Source organism: Cupressus sempervirens, chromosome 4 (genome assembly GCF_028749045.1).
Source record: "Cupressus sempervirens isolate cs-2001-9-10 chromosome 4, ASM2874904v1, whole genome shotgun sequence".
NCBI classification, from domain to species: domain Eukaryota; kingdom Viridiplantae; phylum Streptophyta; class Pinopsida; order Cupressales; family Cupressaceae; genus Cupressus; species Cupressus sempervirens.
Genome location: NC_143121.1, coordinates 335,525,082 through 335,534,503, shown reverse-complemented (window position 1 = coordinate 335,534,503; position 9,422 = coordinate 335,525,082). Strand labels below are relative to the sequence as shown.

General features: G+C 36.2%; 1 protein-coding gene across 4 annotated transcripts in view; it reads right to left on the bottom strand.

Moving 5' to 3' along the window:
• Positions 1 to 203: 203 nt before the first annotated feature.
• LOC149561391 (Nucleic acid-binding proteins superfamily) overlaps positions 204 to 9,422 on the bottom strand; it is a 226,939-nt gene continuing 217,720 nt past the window's right edge. For 2 of the 4 annotated variants that reach the window (XM_089825121.1, XM_089825123.1), the window contains exons 10-13: positions 3,412 to 3,486; positions 2,971 to 3,109; positions 2,140 to 2,409; positions 204 to 975 (exon numbers count right to left, since the gene is read on the bottom strand). In XM_089825121.1, the coding sequence (XP_089681247.1) occupies positions 814 to 975; positions 2,140 to 2,409; positions 2,971 to 3,109; positions 3,412 to 3,486 (646 nt within the window). In that variant the 3' untranslated portion in view covers positions 204 to 813. The remainder of the gene's footprint in view (positions 976 to 2,139; positions 2,410 to 2,970; positions 3,110 to 3,411; positions 3,487 to 9,422) is intronic. The other 2 variants (XR_016363812.1, XM_089825122.1) reach the window with 2 other exon arrangements.

Here is a 9,422-nt window from a genome sequence, read left to right as displayed (position 1 = left end):
GCTTGATTAGGTAGAAGCAAACCGTTGCACTCCACATCAAAATTTCCCAGTATTAAACATTTTATTAAAAAAAAAATTCATAACATGCAACTCTGTTAACTGAATATTTTGTTGCAAGATTGATATTTGGCAATCAAAGTCCATGGCTGTTATCCTAATGCAGATCACTAATTGTTATAACTAAATTTTTAGGAGCAAAACAGTTACTAGGAAAGAGAAATTATATGAATGTCTACATATGACCAAGAATATTCAGCCATTTAACCAGTACAACCAGCAGGTTTTACATCAAACCGAGATGTGACAAGTTAGAACAGTGAAATGTACAGGAAAACCTGTTCATTAGCTTAATCACAATTGTTGACCTACAGCCAAACAGGGCAGACATCTTATCCAGCGAAAACCAAGGCTGCTGATAGTTAGACCACTACACTGTTCTTTTAACTAACATATTTGGCAACAAAATTTTCACAATCCTGTCAGTAGAAAATCAAGACAGTTGATAGGACTGAATTCTCTTGCTGAGCTGTTACACCTCTTATACATCTTATCTCAAGAAGTAATAATGGCACCGCGAGTAATTAGCTCCTGTCCAGCCCTTGCTGAAAAGATTTCAAATAGCCAAAAACTTAATTGCTCTCTATCCAACTGCTGTGGCTTAACATTCTCAAAAGAAATTATGTCCAAGATTAGACTCACTTTGATGCATTTGTGCCATCTTTGATCCTCACCACATAAATCATGCTCACTGTTACCACAAACATCTTGTAGCATGGAGAAACTTCAAGTCTAGAGGAACCCTGAGGAGATATGTCATTCACACTTTAAAGCACATGTAATTCTCCAAGTAGTCATGGTCGAATCTGGATTTGTGTTATGGACATCTTCATGATTATTGTTGTTACACATATTTTTGCAAATTGCAACAACAAACTCATCATGTTCGATGGTATACAGGTACATAGCTTGCTCATCCTGAAAACAAATTCAATGTAAACATTACTTTTATTTTTTAAAAGGTAGAATATCAACATCTGTTTGCATGATAATAAAGTGAGAGTGCATTGGTTCTTCCTAGTTAAATGTCATGTATTTAAAATCAACTCTAATGGAAAGACTGTAGACTTTATCAGCAAAGTTTCAGTGTATCGTTCTTTCAATGCCGGAAAACTCAAAAGAACATCTAGCTAATTCAGTATATTCATGGATAACATGAGTGGTATACTGATTTAGAATCTTCATATGGGAAAGAATTTCAAGGAAATAATTGGTGATCTCTAAAAATATGCTTTGCTAGTACATTTTTTCTAGAAATATAAAGATCCAGTAGGTAATTACTCAACCATGGCATAAAAATATATATTAAACAGTTATTTTACTAGAGACCCTAAGATTCCATGTCCCCCATTTGCTTAAATAAACAGAGATTTTCATCTTACATTGAAGTCTTTACAGACAATCACCTACATTCTAGAAATGGAAAAGTCCTCTGAGATTTGTACAATGTTGGACATTGCATGCATATTTACTAGATGAGAACAAAAATGATAGAAAAGTTCAATAGCTAAAATTAAGGAGATCCTCCAACAGTTTTCTAATTGTAATTATTCCAAAATATTCTCCAAAAATTATTAGTATGGTCAATTTTTTTGAATTGCACAGTTTGAACTAGAATGTTACAAGTTGTTGTCAACTTGCTTTGTGATACTGAATGCAACAAAATATATTTTTTCCTTGGCAAAATGACTCATAATCTTTCCCTATAAAATATTAAAGTGGTACTTTCCTCCTCAGAACTATTGCTATGCTATTCCTAAAATACAAGGAATTGTGATAGTACAACTCCCTACAACTAAAGTAATCAAGAATGTGCATATGATGATATGTGGAAGAAATGGCTTGAGATTATTCAATCATGATCAAATAACTGGCCTCAACAAATCTGGAAGAATTTGAGGTCCAAGCTGCGAAACCACAACTGAAAGTTGCACATTAAATGCTCAGAAATTCGTTTTGTTTTGGTACAGAACTTCTCTGTTTTATGGCTGTGAATGTTATACATAAAATATAAAAGGCAAAGAATACCCACAAATACCTATCAATAACCATTACCAGACTTTGCTGAGAAAAGATTCATACCTCAGGCCATGTACAAAATTCATCTGGAAACACTTGCAACAATTCTGCTGCACTTTGCCCTGAACAATATGCAGAGACCTCTGTGCTATCATCTTTAAGTTTAACAGTGAAACTGAAGCTTGGAGTTATTTCCCTGTCACAGACACAGAGGCAGAAACTACAGATTGGCAAGCCATTAGGTCCTTCGTTCACAGAATGACCACAGTGTGAATGTGATAATTCAATGTTCAACTCATGAAGTTCGACTCTTTCGATAAGAACCCTGCAAATCTGTGTTACAAAGATTGTCAAGTATCCTCAAACCATCATTTCATTCTTGTCTGCTTAAGTTGTAGCGTAGGATGTTTTCAGAAGCAATCCAACTATTAAACACGTTTAAAAATAGTTGTCATTCTTAAAAATTGAATGCCAAACTGAGTCAGAATCATAGAAACAAAGTTTGAACACTGAATTAATACATGAGCTGCATTATGAAAATTGTTTAGATGTCATCAGTGATTGCTTTCTTCCCTAGTAGATATTGCTAGACATTTAAATTTTTTTTTTTTAATACTGCATATGATTCGCAAACATGTGGCCCATGAGATATTATGCAAAATTGCCAGCTACTTTCTTTGCTTCCTAAACTATTTACAGTCAAAATATTCATTCAACCAAAGCTCATCTTTGTTTAGCAAATGTCTCCTTAGTTCATATCATTACTGATACACTATAGTGTTGCACATTTAGGAAATGAGGCAGATGCTGAACAATTCTAAGGTTAATGATCGTACAAATTTTAGGTGAAATTGAAAAGTAAACAGATCACTGCAAACACTACATAAAACTTACTTGTGTACTAATCATCTGAGATGAAAGAGAGGCAAGAGAGGAAATCTGATGCAGACAGGGTGAGTTCAATAATGCTGGAAGCTGACTTATGTCAGTTATTGATGTGTCACCATTGCTTTCATGCCATAAACACTCCAACCTGATAGGCATAAGTCGTTTAGATGCAACAGCAAAATGAATGAATATCTCAGCATTGCAGTATAAACATGAATACAGTTTCCAAGAAGAAGAGAAAACATGCACCGAGCACAATTGAATTCACAGAATTGGTGTCAATGAATCTGAAGCAGAAATCAAAATGTAATACATAATAATTTCATACTGCAACTTATAACTCAACCAACCCTAAGTCCCTTTTCTATAATGTGCATGCCCATACATGTATCCATAATCCTGAATAAAAGAAACGAAAAAAGAAGGTAACAAGTGAAGAGTTTTCACCTGCCTTCAGAAGTTGCATAGCAGGCTAGACCAGACAAAAAGACTGTGTCACCACAGCAGATCATACCAGCTGACCTGAAGGGCAGGTATTAAATTTGGTGAGATATTTCTTATGTCTGCATAGTTTAGACAAATTATAGGAACTGCATAAAACAGAAGAATATTCAAAACATTAGAGGAAAACCTCATATGTAATGATTGAGAATGCTTTTGGATGTATTTGTATATTGATTTTGAGCATCAACGTTTTGGATCACATTCTGTGATCCATCATCAGGATGAGAAAAAATGTGACAACTGTTTTACTAACAAAGTTTAATTGATGACTAGTTGTTACATGATTGAGCTACAGGATGCTAAGGAAAAAAAAAATTCAATAATTCAAAGTAACAACAAAATAGGGAGGAAGAATTGAAGGTACTAAATAGTAACACCATGTGCATAATCAAATTTTAAATTATAAGACAAATATTAACCAACTTGCATGATATTGAATTAGAATTAGATAAAACACATTGTACATTAAACTCTGTAGCTGGTCACCATATATTACATGACTTTCATGTATTTTGTTTAAGAAGTCACAAAAAATCCAAACATTCTAGCCCTAAGAAGCTACCAAAATCAACTACACAAAACCAATCAACATGTTGCCCTTATATAAAACCAGAACCATTCAAGTTATATTTGGTTTCGTTTTTGTAGTGTAAATCTTGGAGCTCCAATATTACAGTAGGTTTTTGTGTTGTTTTGTTTAGACCTAGCTTATTTCCTACTTGGCAAAATTAATCAAGATTGCAAACAAAAAAATCTTTGCACATTTACCCACAACCTAAATCATATAGCACAGCAGCAAAAAAAGCAGAAACATTACCAACAGATTTCCATAATCTTCCATATCATGAAAATAACACAACTATAATAAGGTGTTCACTGTTTATTATGACAAGCTTCAAAAGAAGACTGTCACCTTCAAACATAGAATCATATTTACCAAAATGCATTCTAAAAGTGAGTCCCAGCCAGTAGCTTTCAAATGTATTGATCACATTTTAGATAGTGAATCAAATGTCAATTTTGTATTCAAGGACGCTCATCTTTAAGAGTATTTTATGTAATGTCACCACTTTTAGCAGGTTCTTGCAGTTGGCCAGGTCAGTTCACCATCACGACCCTCGTGAGCTGACAGTGGGATTTGAGGGTGTCAATTGTGTGGTTATAGGTTTTCCAACAGCCTATGGTGTGTTTTGGCTCTGTTTGAGGGACTTATTATTTATAGTAATTCAATCCGTTGGTTCCAATGAACTCAATTGACTTAATGGGGTTGGGTGATGATCTCAATTTTTATTTCGGGCTTTTGGTTTGAGCTCCAAGAATCTTGGAGGGAGTGTCTATTTATAATAAGTCACCCCGTCAGGTTCATTCATCATCTTTCATTATCAAGATCACTTTAGTGTTGTTAAATTTTGATTTTGATGCTTCTTCAAATGTTTTCGCAAGACGGGTGAATTATTATTATTCATCTAAATACGCTGAGGTTGCTTTTGTTGTTGTTTGTTGGTCACCTCAGTTTCATAGCTCATTGGAACCGGGATGAAAAATTTTAATCGAAGGAACGAGAAACAATGACCTTACATGTCAGAATATTAAGTTATGGTGGAAAATGTCATTTTCGGAGCCAAAAGCAATTAATAAATTAGATTATAATAGCACTTTATCATGTTTTATTGTTGTGTGTGGAAAGCTACTTAAGTGAAGTTTATTTGGAAAGCTTTGTGTCATTTGGAGATTATAAATATGAGCCCATTTGATGTGTAAAGCATCTAATTATTTGTTTATCTCTTTGCTTGTTGTCTTTGTGACAATTATGAGTTTGTGATTTTGTGCCCTTGCTGATGTATAAGGGTTATATTCTGAGTTTATCTTGCAATTTGCTGCTGAGGTAAAGAAAATTGTAATTGCTTCTCTATTGTATCTACTGTTATTGAGAAGTTGATTGAACAAGTGTTGAAGACTGGATTCTAGAGAACGAATGAAGGCTGAATTATTAATTTTATGCTTCTACATCCTAGCTAGGAGTTCAATCTAAGTGTTAAAAGGGCTACCGTTTCACTAGAGGGCAGGAGTTTATCAATTGCAAGGTCATGTTCACCTAAGGAGGGTTTGTGTGACGTTTCTGAGGGGGCATGTTACTATTTTCAAGAGCTGAGTTCAATTTATATGGCCTTCGATATATATTATTAGGGTTGTTGTAGATTCACATTGGACTGCAAATTAAAGTCAAAGCCAATCTATATTTCCAGGTTCTTGGCATTTTAAAATATTATTGCTGCTACTATTTGTTTGAACATTGTTGGTAATGAATTAAAGCTGCAGAAAATCCTTTGTCTTTCATAATTAAAGTCATCCAGCTGTGATGTTCGTGATCTAGGTGTTATAGCGGAGTTAGTAGATGTGGGTTCATCCTCTAGTATTATTGATTCACAGCCTGACGTTGAATCATGTGCGCAAAGTCAGGTGTCAACAATTGAGGCCTTATTGGGAGATGTGGATGTAAATAGTATGTACACATCTGATGATCCATTTGATGATGCTATGAGTTGCACTGGGTATGACACCCCTTATCAGATAATGGGTGATGATTCCAAGGAGGTTTTGGATGGGTCGGAGATGTGGATGCAAATAATATGTACACATTTGATGATCCATTTGATGATGCTATTAGTTGCACTGGGTATGACACCCCTTGTTAGATAATGGGTGATGATTCTAAGGAGGTTTTGGATGGGTCCCAAGATCGATGTTTACAAGATCTTACTATTGAGGAGGAAGCTGATACTGCGAGGGCTTCCATTTCTTCGGATGAGAAGTTGGTTGAGGTACATAGTAGTTGTATCTCGGATGTAGAGTTGTGCAAGGACGATAGGACACGTATGAGTGATCTTGTGGTGGACAGTTCTGATTCAATTTCCTATTACAACGCAGTTAGTGAAACAGAGAACCTGCATAGGAGTCAGAAGTTACAAAGGCATCATGTGACTAGTCAGCTGAAGGTGAGTGATAGTGACATTTCTTCATCTCTTGAGCATTATGATGCTATCCGTCAGATGCTAGCTAAATCTGGTTGGGGTGCTCTTATGTCTTATGAGCACAGTGATAATACTCTTTCTCTAGCAAAGATTCATGTGCTTCGAGAGGCTGTTAGGATCTTGAAGCACAACTATTCACAGCTAGTTGCTAACAAGGATTACCTTTTGGAGTGGGGTAGCAACTCTTATGAGGCATTGTTAGAGAAAGAGGAGATGGTTGAGCTCACCTAGGAGCTTGAGGTGACCATGGAGTTGGAGCATATACGGTCCACACCAGCCCTAGATCCAGTTTAGTTGCTTATTGTGGTTGGTGGTGAGCATACTTCCATGGTTGGGGATGAGGGACATAATGATGTGGTCGACACATTTGTCTAGGATATGGGTGGAGTAGGTACGGATGAGGTAAGAGTATCAGTGCAGTCGAACTCTCATGATGATTTGCTTCCTTTTACTAGAAGCAAATCTATTTCTTCATCTCATACAACTGATAGCATTGGACAGTCGGCGATGCCACATTTTCAGAGGGCTCAATTGTGGGTTGTAGGAGAGTACGTTGATGCTTTCCACATATAATTTCTACTGCACAAAGTCTTTCAAGGAGTATCTTTTGGAGAGTTTGGATGTGTGGGAGGATTCATACAGAGCGTCTGAGGTTACTCTCATCTAAGGTTCTTGTGTTATTCAGAGGTTGGTGGGAAAGATTGTAGAGACTCTGTCTACTATGCTTCCCCATAGGGATTTTGAGGTTGGGTTTCCTGAGAGGATTGCCCAAGATCCTGCCCAACCGATAGTTCAGAGTCAAAGATTGGAGTCATCTCTTGATTCCTAGTTTGATACTAATGAGCCCTTGACAAAGATTGGAAGTTTCTATCGGCATTACACTATGAGGAGCACTCATCACTTTCCTTTTGACCCACAGGTAGAGGATTTGGTTTCACGTCAGTGTGGGTTGGCTCCAATTTCATACCATCTATCATGGGATGGGTTAGCACCATCTTTTGTAGATGGGATTGACAGCTGCAAGTTTGACCCCTTGCAATATCCACACACCCAAGACAGTTTGGCAGAGGTTGGAGTTGGTGGTAGTGTTTTAGGTACATATGGTTGTTACCATCTCCACAGTGCAGTTGGGTGTGAGTGTCAATTTGATGGGGACTCAGGTGTGGACAGAGTTGGTATTTCAATTGGGTTGAGTTCCAATAATTTGTTTCCTTCATCAACGCCTAGGGTCATTTTTCAGATGATTCTGATGTTGAAGTCCATTATTTGGGTGTTGGTGCTACAGGAGTTGCTTGTACACAAAAAAGATAGTACACAGTTCTACCTATGGGATCTAGGTGGACTGTGATGTTCATTTTGCTCCAGGATTGCTTGGGCACAAGCAATTTTAGGGAGGGAGGATTGTAATGTCCCCATTTTTAGCAAGTTCTTGCAGTTGGCCAGGTCAGTTCACCATCATGACCCTCATGAGCTGACAGTGGGATTTGAGGGTGTCAATTGTGTAGTTATAGGCTTTCTAGCAACCTATGGTGTGTTTTGGCTCCGTTTGAGGGACTTACTATTTATAGTAAGTCAATATGTTAGTTCCGATGAGCTCAATTGAGTTAGAGGAGTTGCATGATGCTCTTAGTTTTTATTTTGGGCTTCCGGTTTGAGCTCCAAGAATCTTGGAGGGAGTGTCTATTTATAGTCACCCCGTTAGGTTCATTCATCACCTTTCATCATCAAGATCACTTTGGTGTTGTCAGATTTCGATTCTGATGCTTCTTCAACTATTTTCGCCAGACGGGCAAATTAATATTATTATTCATCTAAATACGAAAAGGTTGTTATTTTTGTTGGTGTTGTTTTTTGGTCACCTCAGTTTCATAGCTCGTTGGGACTGCAACGAAAATTTTTAAATCATGGGAACAACAAACAATGGCCTTACGTGTTAGAATATCAAGTTATGGTGAAAAAAGTCATTTTCGGAGCCAAAAGCAATTAATAAATTAGATTATAATGGCACTTTATTATATTTTAATGTTGTGTGTGGGAAGCTTCTTAAGTGAAGTTCATTTGGGAAACCATGTGCCATTTAGAGATTATAAATATGAGCTTATTTGATGAGTAAAGCATCTAATTATTTGTTTATCTCTTTGCTTGTTGTCTTTGTGACAATTATGAGTCTGTGGTTTTGTGCCATTGCTGAAGTATAAGGGTTAGATTCTGAGTTTATCTTGCAATTTGTTGTTGAGGTAAAGCAAATTGCAATTGCTTCTTTACTATATCTATTGTCATTAAGAAGTTGATTGAACAAGTGCTGAAGACTTCATTTTGGAGAACAAATTGAAAGCTGAATTATTAATTTTATGCTTCTACATCCTGGCTGGGAGTTCATTCTGAGTGTTCGAGGGCTAATGTTTCACTATAGGGCAGCAGTTTATCAATTGTCAGGTCATGTTCACCTAAGAAGGGTTTGTGTGACATTTCTGAGGGGCCGTGTTACAATCTTCAAGAGTTGCGTTCAATTTATATGACCTGCTCTATATATTATTAGGGCTGTTGTAGATTCACATTGGACTGCAAATTAAAAGTCAAAGCCAATCTATATTTCCAGGTTCTTGGCATTTTAAAATATTATTGCGACTACTATTTGTTTGAAACATTGTTGACAATGAATTAGAGCTACAACAAACCCTTCATCTTTCATAATTATATAATTGCACAATTCGTAGGGTAGAATTATGAATTAATCTTGGTATTCATACAAACTTCGTTGTATTAAATTGATCCGAAATTCTAAGTGCCCAATTGTATTCTCTAGTGTAATTTCGAAAATCAAATTATCAAATTTGCAACAATAACAGTAAAGACTGCCAAATCTTTTACAAAATGTTAGACTATTGATTAGCAAAGGAAAATTGATGATTGTTAAGGATA